At 43.2% G+C, this 26,494-nt stretch overlaps 1 protein-coding gene across 1 annotated transcript in view; it reads right to left on the reverse strand.

Moving 5' to 3' along the window:
• Window positions 1–26,494, reverse strand: part of NUGGC (nuclear GTPase, germinal center associated) — a 48,201-nt gene that overhangs the window by 6,281 nt on the left and 15,426 nt on the right. The window contains exons 3-13 of the mRNA XM_082471423.1: window positions 25,663–25,750; window positions 21,844–21,948; window positions 21,126–21,234; window positions 19,774–19,996; window positions 19,026–19,256; window positions 16,300–16,509; window positions 11,448–11,623; window positions 10,029–10,047; window positions 9,657–9,746; window positions 3,186–3,291; window positions 1,231–1,478 (exon numbers count right to left, since the gene is read on the reverse strand). Of these exons, the coding sequence (XP_082327549.1) occupies window positions 1,231–1,478; window positions 3,186–3,291; window positions 9,657–9,746; window positions 10,029–10,047; window positions 11,448–11,623; window positions 16,300–16,509; window positions 19,026–19,256; window positions 19,774–19,996; window positions 21,126–21,234; window positions 21,844–21,948; window positions 25,663–25,750 (1,605 nt within the window). The remainder of the gene's footprint in view (window positions 1–1,230; window positions 1,479–3,185; window positions 3,292–9,656; window positions 9,747–10,028; window positions 10,048–11,447; window positions 11,624–16,299; window positions 16,510–19,025; window positions 19,257–19,773; window positions 19,997–21,125; window positions 21,235–21,843; window positions 21,949–25,662; window positions 25,751–26,494) is intronic.

Here is a 26,494-nt window from a genome sequence, read left to right on the forward strand (position 1 = left end):
CTACGTGATTCGTGAGGATGCATATTTATCTTTTCTTGATTGGTCCTCAGTTGGAAGCAGGGATAAAGATTAGGGAAGCCCATGAGCTAACAAGGCTGTCTGTGATGAGAGTTTCACGGGCAGCCAATTATAGTGAGGATGTGTGTGATCAGAATAATGCAGCCTGCTGGGAGACTGTCATTTGCAGAATTAAAGGCAATGCAATCGTTGCTAAAGGGTTTAGTTTGGACGGGCGATGTAACCTTCCAGCCATACTTCTGTCATCTGAATTTGATGGGTTGTTTAATTTTTTTTTTCTATTTTGTAAGCAGCCATTGCTCATATTTTAAAACACCTAAGAGAAATGGCAATCTCTTTGCCATAAAATATGGATGATGGTTAAAAAAAAAAAAGGATAAGGGAAGCTGTCAGTCATTAACAAAGGTCTGGCCATTTGGGGCTGATTGTTACAGAAGTTATTGTTTAGCTTCTTAGATTGTTACTGGAGATAACAGTCTAACTTCCTACAAGTTTTAGAGCAGGCTGGCTTCCTGAGCTATTCATTGTAGATGGGGGGTTGGTTTCCTAAGCAGTTTGCTGCAGGCTGTGGGTCAGAGTTCTGTTTTTATATGTGCTTGTCTAGTTTGTATTTTCATTCCCTCACAAGGAAACAATGCAGTTGGTGATTGATTCCAGCAACAAAGTTTTCTCCCAAACTCTCCCAAACCTCAAATTTAGCAGCTTATCCCTCTTATCTTAGGGTAAAAAAAATTCATCCATCAAAAAGATAACTTTGTCCACTACTATGAAAAAAGTCATTTTTAACTGGTTATTCAGAAGACCTGCATTCTAGACCGTGGAGATAATATCTCTCTGCTGAAAGGCCCTCTTCTTTTCCTTCCTCTCACATTATATAACCACGCTGCTCTGAGTTTGAGATTCTGACAGCACCAGGCCACGCAGGAAGTCCACAGGCAGAAGAAAGTTTTTTGGACTGTATGTGCACACATGCCTCTTTAGGATAACCAAGAACTGACATATTCCAGTAGAAGTAGACAAATCCCTCCTGCCATTAAATACATTCTACCTGATTCAAGTCTCAGGAGAGGCAAAAGTGACTATTTTTACCTTTTCCTCTCAGCCCATCTGTCCTAGGTAAAACATTATTTCTTTTTTTCTCTTTTACTCAAAGGTTACAATGTTAACCCTCGAATTATCTTTCTGCTCTCTTTAGATTCTCTGAGCTTAGGGTCTTCCTCTGATGAGAAAAGAAAGATTACGGTGAGTTAATTTTCTAACTTGGTAAGAGGGAGCATTCTGCCCAGGCCGGGAGGCAGAGGACACACAGCCCAGGGGTCTTCCTACCGGCAGGTTGTCCGTGCAGCTGAAACTGTCTGTGAGGAGCAAGAGGCCAAAAGCTTCAGTGACATACTTGGTCGCCATCCTCCTCTTCTTATCCAAGAGCCTCCTCCTGATATATTCTCTTAACTTGGGGATTTCTGGAATTCACAGGCAGCACAAACAATTTGAAAAGGCCAGAGTTGGTAGGAAATAGAATTCTTCAAAATTAACAGATCAGGCTGGCAGTCTGAATTAACTTCCGCTGAGGTCCTATGCAGGTGGGTTGCTCACTAAACCAACCTATCTGTTTTCCCCAGTCTAGGATCAGCAACTATGGACGGTAGATCAGCAGTGATGCATGCTAATTTTATTCAGTGGTAGAGAACAAACTCTGTGGAAAAGTTCAGGCTGGTTAAAAAAACGGGCACTTCCCTCTGGACGGTACTTACCTGGATAGTATATAGAACCAGGGGCTCACATTTCTAGAGCCTCAGCCATTTGGTCCTGCTAGACTTTTCTATCTATATCAAATAACCATTAACATCAAAATAGCTCATGCTTGCTGTAGACAGGGTAGGACCTCTGACAAGTGCAATTCCAGATTAGACACGTATCTTAGTCCGAATCCTCTGTTAGTCGGAAGATAACAGATGTCATGCTAATTTCCCCCCATTATCCCTGTAAGTGGAAATGTTTCTATATTATTCCTTGCCTGTGCCGTGCTGATTATTTCTTTGATATCCTTGTTCAAGCAGTTCCCCATTTCTGGCAACTTTTCACATCTTCTGCTCCTTAATCACCTTTGACACTCATCCATGTCTAGTGACATATAGGCCCATTTTAAACCATTTTCAGCTGAGATCAAGGTCAAGTTCAGATCCTGCCTCCTCACCCAGCTTTCCTTCAGTAATCCAGTCACACAGGTCCTGGGTTCTCTGAATTTCTGCTGTACTCAGAGCACCATAGAACTAGCCTCATTTTTACTTTGATTTTTGCACCTGGCTTCGTACAGTAAGTCCCCTACTTACGAACCTTCACGTTGCAAACTTTCAAAGATGCGAATGTGCATCTGGTTCCAGCAAGGAACCAGAACCTGCGCCATCAACGTCAGGTGTGAGAGTGACATTGCAGCTTGCCCTCCGTCTCCTATTGCTGACGATCCTTCAGCTCCACCATCTCCCACCTCCTCTCCCTCCTCCAGTCAGTAACTCTTCTTGCCTGTTCACTAGATGCCAGCCCCTGTATGCCACCTGTTGTTCTGTACTACTGTACTTTTCAAGGTACTGCACTGTAAGATTAAATATGTTTTCTTTATTTTTTGTGTTTGTTTTTTATGTATTATTTGTGTGAAGAGCATTATAAACCTATTACAGTACAGTACTATATAGCCGATTGTGTTAGTTGGGTACCTAGGCTAATTTTGTGGGACTTACGAACAAACTGGACTTATGAACGCGCTCTCGGAATGGAACTCGTTCGTATGTAGGGGACTTACTGTATTAGCTCTTCATGTAAATTTCAAGCTCTCTGAAGAAAGGAGCCATGTTCTCTACCCCCACACCGCACCCCCCAAAGAAAAAGCATGCCATGGATGCTATTTCTACCTGTCCCTGGGTGAGCAAGGACTCTCAAGGCAAACACTAAGGAAATGACAACTCATCGTAAGATTTGGAGGAGAAAGGAATTGTGGTCTCAGGCACCACAACAATGCAGAGAGAAACACGCATATAGTTGCTCATAGGTATAGAAACTGTGGCAAACTAGAAGTGTGGCACAGAAAGTTCTAGAACGGGAAATTCAGAGTGCCAAGCTTAATCCTGAGAATTGGAGTGATTGAGATGAAAATACATATACGTATAAATTACCGGTTTCCTCCTCGGTGAGGAGAGCCTGCTGCCAGTACTCCTGGGCGCTGACCGTGTACACCAGCTCTGAGTCTTCCAGAACCCTGGAGTCAGCTGGCAGTTTTCTCTGAAGTGAGAGAGGCACACAGAGAACAGAATAACTCAACCGCCGCAAAGGCAACCATGCACACGCTCCACAAGAGCCTTCAGCAAACTTTAGCTCATTCGCTTTCAGTTCTGCACAAGCCCTGTAAGGAACAAGCAATAGTCCCAGTGTCCACCTCACAAGGTCAGAGGTTGTGAGGACACTGTTGCAGAGATTCTCTTGGCAGTGAAAAAAATAGCAATTCTAGAAGGAAATGTGTAGAGAAAATAGTTCAAAAGTGTATTTAACCTTAAAAAACTAAAGATAGAGTTACCATAGGATCCAGCAATCCCACTCCTGGGCATATATCCGGAGAAAACTGTTAATTCCAAAAGATACATGCACCCCTATGTTCATAGCAGCACTATTTACAATAGCCAAGATGTGCAAGCAACCTAAATGTCCATCGACAGATGAATGGATAAAGAAGATGTGGTATATATACAATGGAATACTACTCAGCCATAAAAAAGAATGAAATAATGCCATTTGCAGCAACATGGATGGACTTGGAGGGCATTATGCTACGTGAAATAAGTCAGACAGAGAAAAACAAATACCATATGATATCATTTATTTGTGAAATCTTAAAAAAATGATACAAATGAACTTATTTACAAAACAGAAATAGACTCACAGACATAGAATACAGACTTACAGTTACCAAAGGGGATAGTGGGGGGGGGAGATAAATTAGGAGTTTGAGACTAACATATACACATTGCTATATATAAAATAGGTAAACAACAAGGACCTACTGTATAGCACAGGGAACTATAGTCAATATCTTGTAATAACCTATAAAGGAAAAGAATCTGAAAAAGATTAGATAGATAGCTAGACAGATAGATATAGATATTATAACTGAATCACTTTGCTGTATACTTGAAACTAACACATCATAAATTAACTGTACCTCAATTTTTTAAAAAGGTATACTTAAATGGTCAGAGGGGGGAAAGTACCAGGATCCGTTTTGGAAAAAGAAGCACAGCCCTGACAAAGGCAGTGATGGGCAGGAGCCAGCTTGGACCAGCTCCTGAGCCTCCATCGTACACAGCTCCTCCCGACTCCGCCCTCAGCACCAGCACATCGGTAGCTTGAAACTGGCAAGGGAGCATTTACACCACAGGAATCGGCAAATGCTACAAATTGGGCCTTTTTTGTTTTTTAAACAGAGAGCTGACTGTTAAAACGTTTATCAATTTATCAACACAACACAGCACTGGGCAAAGGTCCTATAAAAGTGTAAGTTTCTTAACTGGGTGGTTAGTCATCCTACACATTTAAATGCAGAGTAATGTTTAAGCAAATGATGGTTTTAAATGTCAAGGAATTAAGAATCATATGAGAAATTTTTTATGATTAGAAAAACATCACCACAGAGAAGTCATGCTAGAATGACACATAAATGATGTTTCATAATACTTCATTCTTCTCACTTAAAAGAGAAAAGCCATAAAGAGTATGCATGTGTGTGCATGGGTATATGGGGGTGGTAGAACACAGTAGGGAGTTGTCAACAAAAAAGCTGAGTGAGTGGTCCACTGGGAGAGGCAAGAAGCTGCATCTCTGGCAAGTTGTGAGCCCATCTAGTCAAGGCTGGAATAGAGATGCTAGAAGCCCCACACTCTAGTCAGGACTAAAGTTATATAAAGGAGCTGCCAAGATTATTATTTTTTTCCCTGTTTGATAGAGTTTTGACTCTAGGAAAATGTTTAGGGAAAGTTGACCCCACTTTCTACTGGGAGATAAAACTAATGTGGAATTAAATGTTAGTAGAGTTTTAAAATAGTTAAAAGGAAAGGAGTATTCCTAGCTTTACCCAGGTGTTTGCATTATTTAAAATTTTGCTCTAAATTTTGTATATCTTTTCTAAAAATTATTGAAGATTAGTTGACACTTCTGCTTGTTATTGTAATCCAAAGAAATATTTTTATAGTGTCAACGGGATGACTACAGTAGCCAGTTCCATATTATTGTTAAAGAGAAGTAGAAACAGTTACAGTTGGAGGGTAGGATCCAAGAGCTAAGTAGATGCTCATCAGATTATCCTATAGAAAGATGAGCCACTGTTATCATTTACACACATGGTTTTTAATAACTATATATAGCATAATGTATTAAGTTTGTAAGAAGATATTGTATATAAGAAAGGAGAAAACCTGGAAGCTCAAAATAGAAGTGACACAAGATGGAAGCAGAATCAAAACGCATATAGTAAAGTTGGAGTTAGATTGAAATCAGGAATATAATTTGTAACCCCATTTTTAAAAAAATTTTATACAATTTTTAAAGGTTACTTTTCATTTACAGTTATTACAAAATATTGGCTATATTCCCCATGTTGAGCCTATCTTACACCCAATAGTTTCTACCTCTCACTCTTCCACCCCTATTTTGCCCCTCCCCCCCGCACTGGTAACCTCTAGTTTGTTCTCTATATCTGTGAGTCTGCATCTTTTGTGTTATATTCAATAGTTTGTTGTATTTTTCAGATTCCATATATAAGCCATTATCATACAGTATTTATCTTTCTCTGACTTATTTCACTTAGCATAATGCTCCCCAAGTCCATCCATGTTGCTGCAAATGGCAAAATCTCATTCTTTTTTATGGCTGAGTAGTATTCCATTGTATGTATGTATGTGTGTGTATCTATCTATCTATCTATCTATCTATTTATCTACATATATATATTATATATATACACTGCAACTTCTTTATCCATTTATCTGTTGATGGATACTTACGTTGTTTCTATGTCTCAGCAATTGTAAATAATGCTGCTATGAACATTGGGGTGCATGTATCTTTTTGAATTAGTTGTAACCGCATTTTTAAAAAATCTGTATTTTCTAACTTTGTCAATAAAATGACTTTGCAGTGATATCACCCTGTCCACTTCTTTTACTTGTATGAATTAGTTGATATGCACCTCTTGCACCCCAACTTTTATTTTTAGTATTATTCTCTGCTAAAAGAAACCCAAGTTTCTTTGATAGTAATAGTTCCATGCCTTGGGGCAGGGAAGAAGAAAATGGGCCTGAATATGTTCTTGTTGTCAGAGAGGAAAGATTTTTTTTTTTTAATGTCTGGGTAATGCTAAAAGGAGCCAGCTTAAATTAAAGGCTCCCATTGGCCAAGATGTGAACTTGAACGTCAAAAAGAACACAGTAATTCTGTGAAAAGCCATGAGTTCATTATAATCCTCAAACTGAGTAAAATAATAAGGTATTATGAAGTAATAAGCTCTATCTCTATCTATTTATCTATCTATCTATCTATCTATCTATCTATCTATCTATCTATCTATCTATCGGTCTCTGTCCTGAGTTCCCAGCACAGGGCTCCTAAACTCCTTATAAATAGGGGGTTTCATTCTAACACTGAGTCTTTGGTCCCAGTTCCCAGCACAGAGCTCCCAAATCCCTTGGAATTTCTACCCCCCACCCCCATTCTCCAGAGAGGGGAGAGGAGCTGGAGCTGGAGTTAAGAATTGATCATGTCTGTCTGATGAAGCTCCATAAAATCCCAGTAGTGTGGGGTTCAGAGAGCTTCCAGGTTGTGAGCACATCCACATTCCGGGAGAGCGGTGCACCCCAGTTCCATGGGGACAGAAGCTCCTGTGCTGGGGACCCTCCCAGACCTCGCCCTATGTATCTCTTCATCTGGCTGTTCATCTCTTATCATATCCTTTATTATATAGTAAACTGGTAAATGTGAGTGTTTCACTGTGAGTTCTGTGAGCTGTTCTAGCAAATAACCCAACGCAAGGGAGAGGAGGTCACGGGAACCAATTTGTAGCCAAGTCAGGCAGAGTTGTGGGTAACCTGGGGACCTACTTCTTGCGATACATATCTGAAGTGGGGGGCAGTCTTGTGGGACTAAACCCTTAACCTGTGGGATCTGACACTATCTCCAGATAGACAATGTCAAATTGAGTTAAATTGTAAGGTGCCCAGCTGGTGTCAGAATTGCTTAGTGTGAAAAAAACTCCCACGCATCTGGTGTCAGAAGTGTGAGTGCGGTAGTCATGTGCGAGTGAAGGAGAGGGGCACTGGAGCAGTAGCATAGGTTTTCTTTACAGGTTTGCTAAAGCAAAGGCAAAATGCTGTATAATAATCAGCTCAAAAGACATGCCTGAGAACATCAAAACCCAGCTTTCTTTTACCTGCCACATACAGTTAGTTGTCCAGACCTATGGATCTGAACCCCCTATTAGTTCTTGAATGCATCTCCTCTACTCTATTTCTATGGTTACTGCCTAGTTCAGGCTCTTATCACTTCTTTTTTTTTGTCTACGTTGGGTCTTTGTTGTTGTGCGCGGGCTTTCTCTGGTTGCGGCAAGCGGGGGCTACTCTTCGTTGCGGTGCACGGGCTTCTCATCGTGGTGGCTTCTCTTGTTGTGGAGCATGGGCTCTAGGCATGTGGGCTTCAGGAGTTGTGGCACGCGGGCTCAGTAGTTGTGGCTCACGGGCTCTAGAGCACAGGCTCAGTAGTTGTGGCGCACGGGCTTAGTTGCTCTGTGGCACGTGGGATCTTCCCAGAGGGCTCAGACCCATGTCCCCTGCATTGGCAGATGGATTCTTAACCACTGCACCACCAGGGAAGCCCTATCACTTCTTCTTTTTTAAACACCACCTAGGTTACAGAAAAAGCCTCCCAGCTGGTCTTTCTACATCCAGTCTTCACCAGCCCCTCTCCCCACCATCCATTCTCCATATTCCTGAGAAAATCACCTTTCTAAGATGCATAATATTTCCAAATTGAAATCAATAAGTGTAGCCCCAGGAGCCTGAAATTTTTCTTACAATATTTTTCTTAATTTTCATTTTTATAATTAAAAAAATAAGCATAGACATCTCTATGAGTGGCTACCCTACAATCAACTTCTGCCTCATATTTTCTATGATCAAAATTAAATTTGCTCCAAATGAAGGTCTGCAGTACAAATAAAGGTCTCACAGTAATTCAAACTGAAAAGAAGCGGTTGGAGAATGAAGGCGTTACCTAGCCATCAGAGGTGTAGGTGTGCAGACCTAAAAGAACCTGTGCCATAAGAATCAGAACCACAGTCACCCTGCAAGCTGACGTGTTGTTGCCCAGACCCTATCTTGTACATACCAATTGCCACATTTTTTAGCAATAAATATAATTGTAAATTGTGTATTGAGGTATTTTATGTTTCTGCTTCCAGAAACAATATAATTAGGTCCTCATAAAATGCATATTTCTTTAATGCCAAAAAGAACAGTTAAAGAGAATAAGAACAGCTTTACTGATTTATTGCCTCATTAAAATCAACATTCAAGAATTGCTCGGTAGAAGACTTTGGCTTGAGTATGAGGTCTGATTATTCTGAATTAGAAACAAAAGCCCTGAAATTTCCAATTCCACATTGTACGCCAGACATTTCCTGCATCAATATAATTGAAGTCAAAATACAGAAAGCAATTAAATATAGAACTGGACGTAAGGCCATGTGTTTTTACTGTTAAATCCAACACTGAAGATTTAGTTTCAGCAAAACCATCCCTTCTATCACATTATACTAAGTGTGATATAACACTTAAGTTGTTCTGTTTATATTTTATCTTCAAGTTGGTTTCAGTTTTATAGTTGCATAAGACTATTACAGGAAGGAGTTTTATGTTTGTACCTCTTTTAGTGACAGCATAATAAAAATAACTTAAGAAACAGCAAGATTCCCACAGAACAATTACTCAAGCTTTAAAAATAGAGTTCAGGGCTTTTCTCCCAACACTCCTGCATATGCCCCTTGCTGAGCTATTCAAAACTACTTGCCTATAATTCACCAAGCGTGGCAGTTTTTTTCAACTATGTTCTTCCTTCTGTATCAAACACATTTTCTCTGACTTCTTCACCTCACTCAAGACTACTGGTTCTTTAAAATTCTGCTGAAGAGGCTGAGAAGTTTTCCCTGAACTTCTCCTCAACACCGCCTCCCCCAGCTGCCCGCGTGACTGGGGCATCCTTCCTCTGTGTTCCCCCAGCCCCGCTGCATCCCTCTAGCCAAGCACCCTTCAACCTGCACTGTGATTCCTGATTTTATCTGCACATAGTTCTCAGTAGACCATATGCTCATTCAATCCTTCCAACAATCACAGGCAGTACATATTATTATTCTCCCATTTTACAGATGAGAAAATGGAAGCTCAGAGAGGTACGGTAATTTGCCTAAGGTCACAAAGTAATTAATCAGCAGGACTAAGTTGTCTACTCCAAAGCTTCTGCCCTCACTACCGCACAAGACCAAAGAGGTGTTTCTCAAAATCGGAGTGGTTGAAAAGCAGAAAAATGCATAGGAGAATCTGTTAACTTACCTTTAGTTTTTCCTTGAGAACTTTATTCCTTTGTAGCTTTATCATTTCATTTCTTTCTAAAACAGCCTCTCGCTGACTTTGAATAGCTTGCTGGATTGTGAAAAGAAATAAAAGCATGGCAAAGAGTCTAGGGTTATCAAGAGTGATAAAGGGATAAGATGCACATTTTGGGGGCAGCTCTTCATCTGGCCCAGACAAATGTGCATGTGTTCGAATCATATAATACTAATCATAAAAAGTATTATTTAAGAATAACAAGTCCAAACTCATCAAGATGTTTACATTAAATGTGTGTAATTTTTTGTCTATCATTTATATCTCAATTGAGCTTTAAAAAAGAAAGAAAAGAAAAAATAACTAGTCCATACTTACACTTCCCACTTGTCTTTCCCTGAAATGAGAAATGTAACAGTTATTTATCTCATGATGTGTCACAGCAGTCTTGACTTTCCCTGAAAGCAGCATATACTGTCATGCCTTTATGCCTCTCCCTAAGCTCTTTCTTCAGTCCAAATGCTCTGACCCACCTCCAGTGTCCATTTGAAAAAAGTATCTTAATTTCTCAATATTTTGGCATCAGTGGAATTTTCTGTGACCTCACCACCTGGCCCAGTCAAAATGCAGCCCTCACTCTCCGAGGTCCCATGGTACTTTACTTGTCACTCTCATATAACCTTTCATCCTCTTTTAAGACAGTGACCTCAGCGACTAAGCAAGATGCCTCTCTGAATCTGCTGCCCCTACCACAGTGTTCAATAAACATTTAATAAATTCAACTGTATTATGTTCAGTTTTAGAGCTGGCATTGGAAAGGGAGCACTTGAGATACTATTCTGTGGGAGGGAGTGGAGTGAATGGAATTGCAGGGAAAAAAATAATGGAGCTGAAATTCCAACTTAGACCATGAAAGCAAGAAGTTGGGGGGAAAGTCTTAGTCTGTTTCTTCACTGAGGAATTTTTTCTCTGCTTAGTGAGTTCCTGGAGACAGTAGACTCAAGTGGGGGGGGATACGGCAGAGGGGACAGGTGGAGAAGCTTTTGTTAGAGCAGAGAAACGCTGGCAAGGGTAGAGCCCATGACCATGTGTCCCATGTCCCCGGAACAGACCAGTGTATACCTGCCGATCCTCTGTAAAGATTAATAACAACCCCTTTCACTTTCAGAGTGTCCCAACGTGGAAGACAAGTTCCAGTTCTCCTAGTTACAGGGGGAACAGACATGTGCATGGAAATCAACATATATTAACATCTATTAAGCTCTAAAATGCTTACCTTTCATTATTTTTTGTTAGAGTATGACTCTAAGAATGCTTTTACTTTGGGCCAAGCTCTGAAACTTTGAGAACCTTGCTCCTCATGGGTTTAAAATCTCAGGAGGAGACAAAGCTGAAACAGAATCTTGACACTTCAAAGCGGTACCGGGCCAGACGGTGTTATAGGAAGTGCCCACTAGCTGTGGGGCGTCTACACTTCCCATATCTGGGGGGACGGGCAGGTCCACCACTCTGTAAAATGCCAGGAGCTGCTCCTTGCATCTCAGACACCTGAGTGGCGCCCCTGGAGCTGTGTAGAGCACAGCCTGTTGGGTGTTAAGCAGCTGCTCTGGAAGATTCCCAAGACAACATACCCAAGGGTCCTGATGTCCCAGGAAGTCACCCAGACTTCTCTTTTATCCCCAGTGGTCACTTCCCTGAGTCCGCAATGCTCATGAGTCAAAGCTCTGTTGTTATCGTAGTTATGGCAGTCAGGACCCATGGAGGAAAGCCCGCATCCCTGTAAGCCCAGCACCGTACCTTAGATATTCCGGCAAGCGGAGCTTGTCGGTCTTGGTGACCACCAGGGCCACGTCCCTGCAGAACCCCCTTTGGCAGGCTTTGATGCTCTCATTCAGAAGGTCTTCATGGGCTCTCCCTCCAGAAACTCTTTCAATGTCACTGATCAGCCAGATCACTGAGCATTTATCAATGGTCTGTGAAACATGACCACAGCATGTTTAAGAGCATGAATGGTGCCTCGGTTGTAGAGCATGTGCTTCCTTAATGTACCATGTCTGTCCTTGATGCTCTGCCCCGACTCTCTCTCCAACCCCACCTCTCATCCCTCCCCACCACATTCTTTCAGGCACCAGCCATACGAGCTTCTTACACTTCCTGGGATGTAAATTGCTCATCTATCTCTTGGGGCCTTTGCCCTTGCCGTGCCTCTGCTTGACCTCCATTTGCCATCTGAGACTGCCAAGGGCCACCTGAGGCTAGGTTGGCTACCCCCCACCTCTGCATCCCACAGCACCTGGACTTAGCTGCCACAGTACTTCTCAGGCAGAACTATTGTACAGGGTCGGCACTCTATACCCCTCTCCCCCTCTTCACCCAGACTGTGAGGTACCAGATGGGAAGGGGCTGCACCTTTCAGCTTGGAATCCACATCACCTCAAGCACAGTACTTGGCCCATAGTAGAGGCTTCAGAGATGTTTGTGGCAGTAGTCATTGATAGAATTCAAGAAATCAGACCTCCAGTTCCAGATCCATCACGGGCTTGATTTACCTCAGCTGTCCTCTAGGGAAAATTATTGTTCTTCCAGAACTAGTCCTGGTCATGCATCTACCCCAAAGCTGTCACCACAGGGCATCATTTTGACGTCTGGCTGCCCCTGAATATTCAGCATACTACCACCAGGTGGCAGCAGGGAGCCAGAAACCGTGTGATTCAAGTTGCAAAGGCCAATGAACCTGAAATTGCAACCTACTGATTGAACACATATGTATTGCTTTAGCTAATATGCAACTTTCATGTGACAAGCAATAGTGTGTTGCCTTGTGCCATTTCTCTGACTGTATTGTTTCACTCATCTTATCTCGCCATATAAATGGAAAGCTGGTCCAACGTCAAGACTGAGTTTGTTTATGGTTCCTCAGAACAGGACTTTGTACAAAAAGCTGTGACAAGTTTGCACAAAGAATTCGCTGGCCCCAAAATGTCAAAAGAGCTGAGGCTGAGAAAGCTTGATCTAGAGCAGGGGGTTTCAAACATGTTTTTAATGGTGGAGCCTTTTTCAAATGAAATCTTAGGAAGAATTCCAATTGCCAAACTTGATTTTTGAAAATAGAACTGCTATAGTTGAATTGGGGGTGGAGGGTTTGGAGTCCCCACCTGCTCTGTGTCCCGCACCCTCTGCCCGTGAACCCCTTGGCTTCACGGATCATTGTTATGAAAGCATCCATCTCAAGAGTCAAACAAACTTCATTGTTTTATAAAGAAGGTACATAACAGGCCCCGAGAGGCAAAGGATCAGCTTAAGGCCACACAACTGTGGGTCCTGAACTTCCTCCCCTACATGGATGGATTCAAATTCGGGCAGGAAAATAAAACCAATCGCTCCCTCCCGCTTCCCAAATTATAACCAATTTAGGGATGCTTCAGACTGTTCCATCAGGCTGTGGAAGCTGCAGCTCCTCCTCTAGGGCAGGGCCTCTTTCACTTTTATATTCCCCTGGTCCTGGTAAACTACAGATGCTTAATAAATGTTTATTAAAAGAGAAGAGAACTGCAATCATAAAGATTGCAGTGGTTAAATTTCAGGCCCTACACAAAGCTCCCGACTGCCAGGATTTGGTAAAATTAGAGTCACAGAAAACACCAGAAAAAAAGCCGATCTATAAGACAAGAGCCACTGTATTTGGGAGTGGGTAGGATGGCCCCCTGCCATCGCCGCCCTCCTCCCTTCCCACAGTGAGAATGGGCCTCCACGAGGTCAGGTGACTCAGGCAGCACGGGGACGTCTGAGCTCTTAATGGTTTTAGTTTAGGGAAGGTACTGCTGGGCAGCTGGGGAGGTGGGGGAGAGGCATCGTGTTCTGTTCTCCCTGGAAGGAGGGGAGTCTTTAGTAACTTCTCATGAGGGGATATCACAAAACCACAAGCGTGGAGGGGAGCGGCGACCAAGCAGAGCAGGCTGGGAACCATCACTTTGCTTCAGCCCAACCTCCTCAGAGTTCCTCTGTTCCGAGCGGCCTTTGATAAGCTGCCCAGTGTATCTGAACCAGCAGCAGCCTCGGCTCCATCCTGTGAGAGAGGCCGGCCACCTGCTCAGGCTGTTGCCCCCTGGGACTGGCCTGGAACTAGAGGAGGTTGGCGATTCCACTCCAAGAGCTGAAACCCTGCAGAAACAAAGGCTCTCCCGGCCAGGCCTGAGCAGACCACCAAGGGTGAAGGATGCTGGGACTGCCTCCACCTTAAAAAACTGTTAGGGGATGTCCTGGGGGGTGAGAGACAGAGCCTCAGCTGGGAAGGCGGGAACCTGCTCTCTGGTTCAAATTCTGCTGCTCAGCAGATGTGTGGTCTTGGGCAAATGACTTCCCATCTCTGAGCCTTCATTTCCTTATCTGTAAAATCAGGGCACAGGCTGATTATGTGTAAGCTGTCATCCTGATCTTTATTGGAAACCACAGTCACAAAGCTCCCCCAGCCCACAGTCATTCATTTAGCACAAATCTGCTGAATTTAAAGTCTACATATAACAGAGAAGCAGTGGGCCTGCAGTGCGTTTTTTGGCAGCCACTGCACTGATCATGACTCACAGACACTGGCCCTCCTTCCCAGTCCCTTCTGGCTCTGGTCCTGTGCCCCGTGTTCCCTCCCACCCTGCACTTCTGAGCTCCTTCTAAGACGCCCTTTCCTTCTCTATCACTCACCCGAGTCCCTCTTGTCCTTCGAACTTCCCCAGGAAGCATGGTATTAAAGCCCACCCCACCTTTCCCAGGCTTGGCTTCTGCGCCTCTCTCCATCCTTCCCCCACGCCCTCCGCCCTCCGCCCTCTGGGCTCCGCAAATGCTGCTCTCCGGCCTGAAACGGTGCTCAGGGTCCCACCCCCACCTGCCTTCTCTACCTGGTGGAGGCTGAGTATCTGTGTCCCCTCTGAAGCCTCACCCACCTCCCAGAGGAAGTCGTCACCTCGTGCTCTCATTTTTAAGCAATGGGGTTTGCTCATTAGCGTATTTCATTCCCTTCTGCACTGTGAGCCTTCCAAGGGCAAGGACTTTGTCTCTGTCCACCCAGAGCCTATTATAAAATTGAGTAGAGGCTCAGTGGCTGTTTGTTGAAGGAATGAGCTCTCTGGTTGGAGGTGATTTCGACTTTTGAGAGCTCATAGCTCCTTGTGCTTCTCTTACATCATTTTCTGCCATGTATTTAGTCATCTGCGTGTTTCATTTCTCCTAGTAGACTCTAAGCCCCTCGAGGGAAGGCTCTGCTTCGCATTAACATTGTTTTATTTTGTTCTCGTCTTTTTAGTTTTAAAGATAATACATGTTCAGGCAAAATACACAAACAATACAGAGGTGTCTGTAGTAAAGAGCGGTAGGAAACACAGAAACTGCTGTTAACAGTTGGGTATGTATCTTACCAGAAGGCAGGATCTGACTTTTGCTGTGCATTTGCAAATGTTACACACACACATGCTTCTTAACATAAAAGGTCATGTTCTGTATCTGTTCATTCACTCTTCATTTTGTGTTGTTTATCACATAGGATATAGTAGAGGTTGACAGCAGAGAGGCTCTTGAGCCTTCTTGCATGGGTTATTAGCTATAAAATTAGCTCAGCTATCATTATTATTGTTATTATTATTAGCTATAATCTTTGCATCCTCAGTGCTTAGTACATAGTCTTACATACTGTATGTGTTTGATGAACAGAAAGCAAATTAACAAAGAGATAAATTCTTAAAAATCCCCCAGCATCTAATCACTAAGTGCAGCTCAAACTGCCCTAGTGCTCAACTCTCTGGCTGCAGACACATCTGGGGGGGGGCCCCGATCAACTTATGCTCCATTTGCTGGGAATTGAACTCCTACCTACTTTCATCTCAACCACCCCCTTCAGGCACAGCTGACTGTACTAGGGATGGATACTTAATCCAGAGAGTTGATCCTTAGCTGGGCGGTAATTGATCAGATTTTCCTTCTGAGGAATTTGAACTAAAAGACATAGAGACTATAGTCAGACAGTCACAGGCACAGGAACAGCAATGTCATATAGAGACGCAGCTAAGGTGGTCCTATTCCACAACATGGGTCCTAACGGCTAGAAGAGAAAGCTAAGGGAGAAGCAGTACTCTGCAGAGAGATGCACAAAGAGAAACAGGGTCACAAGAGACCAGGCAGAGGAGGAGCGAGAAAATAGCTGCTCCCATCCTGATAGGTGGTCCTGGGGCCTGGCTGTGTCTCGTGAGATCCTTTGATAGCTTTTTGATTAACCCTTCTTGACTTGGGATTGCTTTAGTGAGTTTCTAGTCTTTACAACTAAACACGGGAGCAGCCTCCTGGTTCCTTGGTGCGTGGCTATTGGCTTCTCTGCTTTGCACCAAAATCTTGGCCTCTCTCTCCTGCTCTGTCCTTGTTTCCTCTGCTCACTCTTGGACAACTTTATTGCTGGCTCTTGTCATCTGTCACATACTCATGATTCCTCCCTCCCCAATTTCTCTGGCCAACCATATCCTGCCATTGCCCTGAGGCTTAGAACGTGGAAGAATTTAACTCCGATGAGCTCATAAAATCCTGTAAGCGGAAAGCAGAGCATTCTTTGCTGCTTTAGAAAGGGTGCTGGAGTTGAGGGGAGAGGGAACAAAGCCATATGAAAGAGAATCACCTTTCTCCACATCTCATCCCTCTTGCTGTTGAAGTCGCCTGTGCCTGGAATGTCCACCAGCACAACCCCTTCTGGAATCAGCTCCGATTTGGGAAGAGTCACTTCCACCAGTTTGATCAAGGGCCAGATTTGTGTCTCAGCTGATCCTTCATCCCAGCCTCTCCTCTGAGTCCGGATGTAGGGGTCCAGCTTGAGAGACAGCTCCCCTGCCTGGGGAAGAGGGTCAGGTCACACACACCAGACATTCTCCCAGCACGTCCACCCTGAATGGGCTGTGACTCGGGTTCATCGAAGGTCCACTGAGAAACGTGAAAAGCAGCACCTGGGCAACAGGCACCAGGAGGCCTCAGATCCAGCCTCAAGGGTCTAGACTCAGAACCAGAAAGGACGCTGGAGATCAGGAAGTTCAGGCTCCTTAACTGACAGATGCAGAAAAAAAAGTCAGAACAGGGCTTCAGGAAAGTTATAGCTTCACTGGATAATGATTGTATCTTCTAAATTCCATTCCAGTTCTAAAATTAATGGAAGTTATATGCAATATTCTAAATTTGAGAGAGGATTCTTCCCACATGGTTAATGTGAACATGTTCATTACCAGAAAGCCCTGACTGTGGAAAATGGATAGTGAGATGGTGACCATATTTTCCAGATTGAAAATTAAAGTTGATCTTCAAAAAGATTTTAAAAATTTATCTTCCAAGTACCAAAAAATATATTGACATATAGGCATTTCCAGGATGTTTTAATGATGGTGGGTGAGATGCGGAATCACTCTCAGCCTATTGTTTTTCACGAAACATATCTTGGTACAATGACATATTCATGCCAGCAACTATGTATGGCAGCGAATCTCTATGGGATACTTCAGGGGACAGAAGATTTGGGATGCACGGTAGTCATTGTTAATAAATATCTACAGAATGGTCCTGAAAGAAAGATAAAGTAAATTCTTAAGAGAGTTGAGATTAAGTCAGAGGATTTGTTGCAATCTGATTTAATTGCAGGGTAGGGAGTAGGAGGTTTCATCAATTCTAATCAAATCACAAGAAATTGTGAAAGAGGAAATGATAAAAGTTCTTTAAGATATTTTGATTAAAAAATAAAGGAGATACAAAAAGAGCACCATAAAAGAAAAAGCATGGGCTTTCTATAAGAAGAGGGCTCCACTCAATAAACTGGTGGAGGCGAGTTATTCTGGGAGGGAAATTCAGATTCCCTCACCCCAGCCTAGAATCCCTGACCCAAACTCTGAATTTGTGCCCTCATTCATGGAGATGGTAATTCTGTTCCTCTTGTTTCAATGGGTAAATTTGTAACACCGGGAAGGGATATTTCTAAATACACAGTAGTGAAGAAATGAATATTATATTGATACCTTGGTGTAAGTGGTGTGTATTCAGATAAAGTAACCAGTTTTATCATCATTATGTTTCTTTGGACATGCTCGGTCTATGTTTTAGATATTAGGAGCATAATGAGTTTTAACTATAATAGCCATTTAAATATAAGAAATGGCTACTACATTTGTTCCATTTTCTAGATATATAAGAGCTAAGTGCCTTGAAAGGTTTAATTCATTTGACTTCTAAGTATGCCTGGTCAAGTAGTTCAATTTTTCTGAGAGAATCAAATATATTAAATTTGAACTATAAAAAGAAATCTTGATTAATTATGTAAGTAGCATTAACTTTTAAAGGAGGTTTTTCTATGGTAAACTTAGGAGATAATTGAACATTAAATTTTAGAACAGGTGTAAGTAATTGTTCTTGTTTTATACAAAAATTGCCAGATTTACAAATAGAATAACAATATATTAAAGGTGAATTTAAAGATGCAAGAAACACTAGGTTTTTAAATGTACAACATTAATAAATTACATATTAGTTGCCCGTGTATTTTGGTTTAATTTAAAATCGAATTTTAATTCAAATACAATGAATATTGATCATAAAAATGAAGAGAGCATTGTTCTACTAGGTGCAAATCCAGTATCCATCCTGCCCTTCACCTGCACCAGCAACATCCTGACTATTTGTTTATTTGGGAAGGCAGTGGATTGAGATTGGTCTCAGCCAATCTTGGCAAGTCTGCTTCTTGTCTTTTCTAGACTCTCCTTCAGCTCAGAAAGGCCATGTGACTCAGTTCTGAACAAGAAAATCTACATGGAAATTTGTTGGGTGTGTTTCTAGGAAAGCTTTTACTTCCCAGTGAAAGAGGAGATGTGGTTGGTGCCACCTTTTTATCCATTTCTTCCTTCCATGAAGCCAGCTGTGAAGTCCAGCACTTCAGCAGCAATTTTGTTACAATGAGGCAACAGGGTGTGGAAGGTCAGGGGAACCAGAGGAATGCTGACATGGTTGAACCACTGAACCAACCCACAAACGCAGCTGCCCCCAGAATCCTTATGTGAGAAAATGAATAAATCCCTATTTGTTTAAGCCATTAAAAATTGGGCTTATTTTTTAAATTATTTGCCACCAAAAGCATCCTTAATTAATCTTTAAGTAACTGTAAACAGTCTTTCCTGTGAACAAAAACTCCCCACTCAGACACTAAAAATTCCCATTTGACAGCCATAAGTAATGAAAAACCACTTTCTCATGGATACTTCTGATTTTGGTATCAACTTATTTCCAATAAGAACACTGTGCCTTGCGCAAATCCCCTAAATGGATTCAATTGTTATCCTTGAGACTCGTGAAAATATAAAGACATCCCAAACCTACCTCTTCCGCCTTGAGGGTGATGACTCTGGAGGTGGGAATCTTTCCTTTGGGCTTTGCCCTTAGTAACTCCTCATAGTTCTTCCTTGCCGCCCCGTTTCCATAAAACATTTGTAGCTTCCAAATGGCTTCCTCCACTGCATCAGCCCTGTCCCAGGCGTCCTCTTCTTCTCTGCCCGGCTCCTCAGGCCTGTGCAGGAGTTTCGTCAAGTTCTTCAGCTCCTCCTTCCACTCCTGCCAAGGCAGAGTGGGGGCCAAGCCCCCCCATGACACAGATACAGAAGACACTGACAAAGAGAGAAATCCATCGTCCCTGTGGAGGGCAGGGGGCTGCATACCCAGGAAATCTAAAATCACCTAATCCCGTCAGGGATCATCTAATCCAACCCCCTTGTTTTGTCCATGAGGAAACAGGAACCCAAAGAGGGAAATGTCCTGCCCAAAGTCCCATAACGAGCTGAGACAGGACCCACTAGAACCCCCATCTTGTTCTGTTGGACTTTCTCATTCTGTACTATGTTCTTTTTGTTTAACGAAGACGTGAGCTATATTTACAAGGAACATAATGTTAGTCTCTGAGAGGGAGCAGGAAGGAAAGAGAAGGAAGAAAGAGAAGGAAGGAGGAAGGAAAGGAGGGAGAGAGGGAGAATAAGGAAGAAGGAAGAAAGAGAAGGAAGGAGGAAGGAAAGGAGGGAGAGAGGGAGAATAACAGGGAGGGAAGGAGGGAGGAAGGGAGGAAGGCAACACTTACCTGGTCGGAGAGTAGGTGGATTTTGGCTTCATACTGCTCACAGCAGCCTGAGCTCACTTGAACAATACATGAGGTACATATGCTTTCTCCAGACACTGGCAGAAACATGGCTTGCTGGATGATGGCATTGATCAGGGAGCTCTTCCCAGCCCCAGTGCTTCCAAATAATCCGATGTAGATTGGGTCCAATGATGGCTTTTCAATCAAGGCAAGAAGCCTGTTTCTAGATCAATTTAAAAATGCTCATTGTCACGGTCATCGAAGCATAGTAGGGAGATCATCAGAACAGAACACAAAACAACTGAGTTCTAATCCTGGGCAAGTCACCGCATCTTTCTGAATCTCTGTTCTCTCCCTGGTCAAAGGGGAATATTCATCCCTGTTTACTATACAGAGCTGTCATGAGGATCAAACGAGATTATGCAAAAATACTTGGTAATGATAATTCTACACAAACTCTACCATGTCTATATAGATGTGAAGTCTCCTTGTTTGTGTTCCATGGAAATTACATCGTCTTGATCTTAGAAATAAAGTCTATGCAGAGGTGAAGTATTATTAGGAGCAACGTTAAGAGTCTTACTGGGCAGGAGATGCAGCCTTGACACCTCTCAAGTCCTTCTGGTCAGCTGGGCGCAGGCCACTGAGGGCACAGGCTCAGAGTCCCACAGCCCGGGCTGGATTCCAGGCCCTTTCACTTACCAACCGTGTGACCTTGGTCAATGTCTTGGCCTCTCAGAGCCTCAATTTCTGCAAAATGGGGGTGATAATAATGGCTCCTACTTTATAGGGGTATTGGGACAATTAAACGAAATCTGATATATATAAAGTATCTAGCAGATCACCTAGCCGCAGTGACAGCTCAGTGAATGGTAACTATTGGAAATAACAATAACGGCCCGTAGCTACAGAACTTTTTGGCTTTCTTTGCTCAGTTTTTTTTTTTTAATTAATTTATTTATTTATTTATTTATTTATGGCTGTGTTGGGTCTTCGTTTCTGTGCGAGGGCTTTCTCTAGTTGCGGCGAGCGGGGGCCACTCTTCATCGCGGTGCGCGGGCCTCTCACTATCGTGGCCTCTCTTGTTGCAGAGCACAGGCTCCAGACGCGCAGGCTCAGTAATTGTGGCTCATGGGCCCAGTTGCTCCCCGGCATGTGGGATCTTCCCAGACCAGGGCTTGAACCCATGTCCCCTGCTTTGGCAGGCAGATGCTCAACCACTGCGCCACCAGGGAAGCCCCTTTGCTCAGTTTTTAATTGAAAATTCCCTTTCATTGTTGGAGAAAAGCATCTACCACCACCTAAGGAAAGACATCCAAGTAAGATCTGACGGTAGCTGATGTCAGACTCACATGAGGTACTTGACACCATTAGGGATGCTGTCATCCAGGAACACAGACTGAATGAGTTTCTGGTAAGTGTTGCTCAAAACCCTTCTGGTCCGTGACTCCAGTTTCTCATCTGGAATCAATAGAGATGTATTAGCCGGGATGTACCTGGCAGGGATCAAGTACTTGGTCTCCACAAGTAGAATCTGCTCAATATTACAGAGAAAGGGAAAAAAGAAAGAAATGAAAAGCCAATTAAACAAGAGAACAAGTTATCTGACATAAGAGATAATAGCTTGTGGGAGAGCAATCATTGATAATGAGGGCCTCCCATGAAGCCAGCCTGCTCTGAGGCTTAGTGTAACAGAAGTCAGCATATGCTTCACCATGGGCTGTAGCCCTTCTAGATTCTTCTCTCCTGTGGTCATAAAAAGAAAAAAAAAAATGCAAGGACATCATATAAATACCCATGAAAGCACCAAAACAACCATTTTCATTCACAGTTCTAATCAAGAAGAGATTATTTTTGTAACAAGCCTCCTATCCAGATTCTGAGAGATAAACTGTCATATTACATTATCTCTGCAGAGACTAGGAGGCCTCCTTTTTTGGATCGGGATCATTCGAAGATGTTCCATCCTGCTTCTGAATGTAACCTTCTCTTCCTTTGAGCACGTTAACACATTTGGAAAAGAACAGAGCCACATTAAAACAAGTGATAGAGCCCTTTCATGACACTCACATTCCTTAAGGGCGCTTTGTTCCACAGAGGGAAACGCTCGGAACCGCTGGTCTCGATCTGACCGTCTTCTTTTTTTCATTGGTTCTTTAAATAAATCATCATCAACTAGAGATAAACAGAGGTTATATAAAATTATAGGTCTTGGGGGCATAGTAGACAGTTGACCTTTAAACTATATGCAGATTTCTGACTTCGAAGCAGGGTGGGTGCTCTAACCCCTGTGTTGTTCAAGGGTCACTGTGTTTGCCTGACCTCTATCGATACACAAACCCAAAGAGTCTAGGAGGACCCCTGCCAGCCCTGGATGTCCGTGAGCTCATTTCAGAAGCAGCCCTGTTGGGCCATTCCTAATTCCCAGAGTCCCAGGACTCTGCATCTAGTTCCAAAACGCAGAGTCCAACGTATCTCCCCAGAAGATAAGTTGAAATGACATGAAAAGTTCCCGTTTGGGAATCCTGAGAAGACAAAATGGCTCGATATTCTTCACCAAATGCCAAGAGTGTAAAGAGAAGCCCAAGACAGCTCAGCGTGGGGTGGAGAAAGGCCCCTGGGAGATCTTTTCAAACAGGGAAATTGATTGGGAGCAGAATCAGAGGAAAGAACAGGCCACGTGACCAGGGCAAATCTCTTCTTCTCCCGGAGCCTCAGTTTCTTCATCTGCAAAATGAGTCGGCTGACAAAAATATCAATATAAGTAATACAAGAGTTTTGGAGGGTGCCCTCCCAGTGGACATCCTTCAGAGATTAAATTGGGGGGCTTTCCCCCCGCTTCCTCACTGAAAGACATTAGCAGCTGCTTCCTTACATGGGCAAGAAAAAAAAATTGCCAAGAAGCAAATCTTTGTAGTTCTGCAGAGATTTATTCACTTTAGTGGCTTCCATCGGTTATGAAGTGAAGAGCTGGAAGGGTCCATAAACCTCAGGAAAGGGTGTAACCAAAACTGTGTGTTTGGGTGAGTTTTAGAAAACACCCCCTGGCAGGATTCACCTGTTTAGAAAGGGGCAGTAGGTGGGTCTTTGGAGTCAAGATTGTTGGAAATGGTTCTAACCCAGTGCCCCTGGGGCTGGGGCTGGCGTGGGCCTTAGGAAATGGTCATGAGGTGACCTGGAAAAACAGGTGACCCCAAGAGTCATACTCTCTAAGCTCATAAAAGGGCGTGAGGCCTCCAAACCGAACATGACACAGGGTTCATATTCCTTCAAGAACCAGAGAGAGGGAGTTTCGCTCAGGGACCCAGGGTGGCAGCCTAAGCAGAAGGCCCAGCCTCTGCCACTGGCCTGCAGACGCGGGTCTCCTGGATAACTCAGGCGGCCTCAGCCTCGCATCTTCCAGCACAGATTCTGCTGTGTTCTGGAGCCGGCTCACACCCCACAGGGTACTGCAGCACAGCCTGAGCTGTCTGCCAAAGCCCAAATCTCTGCGCCCACCTGCTCACACAGTGACAGGGAGTTGAGAGAACTTGTCCTTAGACCCTCTCTCTCAGACATTCTAACTTTACGAGTGAGCTCCACTCAAAGAAGTTATCCTGGCTCAGTCTAAGGACTGCCTTAGAAACACCAAGGGGTTGCTGGCTCAGTGGCTATGCCGGAGTGGAATGGGCAAAGAAGAAAAACAACATGCCACTAGTTAGGGAGTTTGGGATTGACATGTACCCACTGCTGTATTTAAAGTGGACAACCAACAAGGACCTACAGTATAGCACAGGGAACTCTGCTCAATCTTACGTAATAACCTAAATGGGAAAAAAGAATTTGAAGAAGAATAGATACATGTATATGTATAACTGAATCACTGTGCTGTACCCCTGAAACTAACACAAACTTGTTAATCAACTATACTCCCATATAAAATAAAAAGTTAAAAAAAAAGTGGAGGCAGATAAGGTTTTCCAAAGTCCCCAGATTATTTGATTATAATATGCAAATATCAATAGCTAACTTTAATAATTTAGCTTATGTAAGGGAATACACTGTAGGTTAAACTTTTGAGCCTAGATATTGATAGTAGGGGGGCGTGACAGAATCACAGGATTTATGAGCTGGAAAACAATGTAAAATATGTATGAATTGAGATGTAGAGTTCCAGAGAGATCAAGTGACTTGTTCTAACGGGCACAGAGCTAGCAAATGACAGAGCAAGAACAAAAAGCCAAGGATGTAAACTACAAGTCCAATGTTTTTTGATGCACAATTACAGTCTTATTACTTTAAATTATTATACATTATGGTTTAATATTGTGGAAGATGTTTATAACTTATTCTTCTATTTTATCCATGATACCAGAGTGTGGAAAAGAAAAACATTTAGAGTTATAAATATGTTATGACTGAAGTTATCAAGTGAAATTCTAGAAAATCTGCCAATAAGTTTTAACAAAATAATTTTTAACCATTAAAAAAGAAAAAAGCAAACAAACCAACATGCAACTTGGGCCCCTAGGCCAGCAGCCAGCGGCCAGCTGAAGAACAATTTAGTACGTGTTATAAACGGTGTCTTGGAATTCCAGTGTGTTTCCACCCTGCCTGCGGAAAGAAAGTAAAAGGATGGAGGGCCTTGATCTTGACTCTGTAACTCGGGAACTCTTTTGTGTAAACAATGTTTGCACAGTATCTTAGCCACATGTACAAAAGAGTCTCAGTACAGCCCATGTATCCTGGCCTTTATTTCAACTTTGTAAAGACTGGCAATTAATCTGATCAAAGTTTGGAAGCTTATTTCTCAACTAAAGCAAACGCTGAGAAGTCAGATAAAACAGCAAGGTTTTAAACTTTTTCTTCAATTTCTAAAATGAAAAACCACGTGGAAAGGAAAAAGTACTTCATCTGGGATTTAAACCACTTAAGGGTAGTGGTTTTATATTAAACTGCACCCGGAATGAATTGGTGTGAACTGGCCACATTCATTCTTCCCTGTAATTGCTCAAGCACTCCCTCGCCTTTTCCAGCATTTCACACTGATTTATTCGAAGAAACAGCAGAGGGGTGAGTAGCAGTCCGAAGAAGTCTTAGTCTCTGCTGCTGTTGCTTCTTGCTGCCACAAGGTGTCGCTTTTGACAACTGCTCTCAATATAGGCTCTTTGTTGATCCAGACCGTAGCCAGAACCTGCCGCAGATCTTCCCAGCAGAACGCCCCACGCCTTCAGGGCTAACCTCAACCAAGGGGTCCCCAAAGATGCATTTCCTTCAGTTTTCATGCCCAGCCACGTCTCAGATGCTAGCACTACCCCACTGACCCAGAAACACTGATCCCTTGCCCTGAAAGGAATTCATCCCCAGGAGTGAAGCAGTTTTTCCTCCTCAATTCTCAAAACACAAAGGATGTGATACACCCTGCTTTCTGCACATAGGGGTTACTCCCCTGCATCTTCCGAGGGAAGGTTCCCCCCTTGTCTCCGGGGGCCCTACACCCAGCCTTCTAGGAAGGGGGGCCACCCTCACGAACTCCAGTGTTGTTCACCCTACAACTCTCCTTCTAAGGAAAGCACCTGCAGTGACTCCAGGGGTTTACCTTGCCCATTCTGAGAGGGCTACCCTCAGAAAACCCAAGATGGTTTCCTGGAACCTTCTTTTAAAGGAGGGGGAAGCACAAATGTAATTGCTGGTCAGACAACCCACTGTACTATGAATAGGATATTTTCGTTGTTATTGAAATAATTGATGTTCATTCACTGTTAAAAATGTGTCGTGAGAAAGCAGCTTCTGAATAAAGAGCAAGGAACGATGACTATAGTTCAATACAGTCTCAGCTCATTTGCCCTTGATTACATAATGGTAAACAGTTCCCATTCATTTCATCAGGTGATACTGTAGGGATGTTACCTGGATGTGGCTCCTGACCCACAAAATCTTCAGTTTCTGCCATTTCCGGTTGTGTAATCACCTGCTTTTGTCCACTTAGAGCATCAGCCTGAAAAAAATGCACACAAAGTACAAGGGTGGAGGTGGGAGGGGTAGACTGCAGAAATTGTAAATACAAAGCAAAAAACCAAAAATAACATGTAATTTTGCTTACGCTTTGTCTCCCCAGTTAGATCCCAAGCTTCTAAGGGGCAGTGGCCATTCTAACTTATTTTCAAATCCATCACAACAGCTACTTCACTACACGTTGGTTTAAATATGACAAAAATCCATGTTTGACTATTGGTTTTCAACAGTAGTTGTATCCGTAGAACTTTAAACTGAAAAGACCTGAGATCTTTAAGGCAACTCACTCTGAAAAGAGAATAAACCTCTAGTGACCAGACCCTTGAAGGTGAAGTTATATAGCTTTGCTGCTTTGGGAGACATCGGCGCCCCAATCAGGTAACCCTCCAACTCCTTTGCCAGTGATATCAAGTCCCAGGAGGTCTCAGCAAGTGTCTGGGAGTTGGATGGAATATTTGATACTCCTGGGGCCCCCTGGAGTTGCCACTGAGTGGGGAGGAGAGATGCAACAACTAGGGTCTCTGGATCTTTCTCACCAGCCCACCCACCACTTCAATCAGGAAGACACCCCTACTGGGGGCTACGAGCAGCTCCGCCTCATGGGGCATCTGCGGGTGGCGGGGTGCGTGGAGAGAAGGAGAAGCCCCTCCAAAAGAAGAAGTGCCAGATCCAACCTGTCTCTAGTCCCGGGCACAGAGGGTTGGGCACAGAGGGAGAAGTGGGTCCG

The sequence above is a fragment of the Balaenoptera physalus genome (genome assembly GCF_965194825.1).
Source record: "Balaenoptera physalus genome assembly, chromosome: 7".
Lineage (NCBI taxonomy): Eukaryota > Metazoa > Chordata > Mammalia > Artiodactyla > Balaenopteridae > Balaenoptera > Balaenoptera physalus.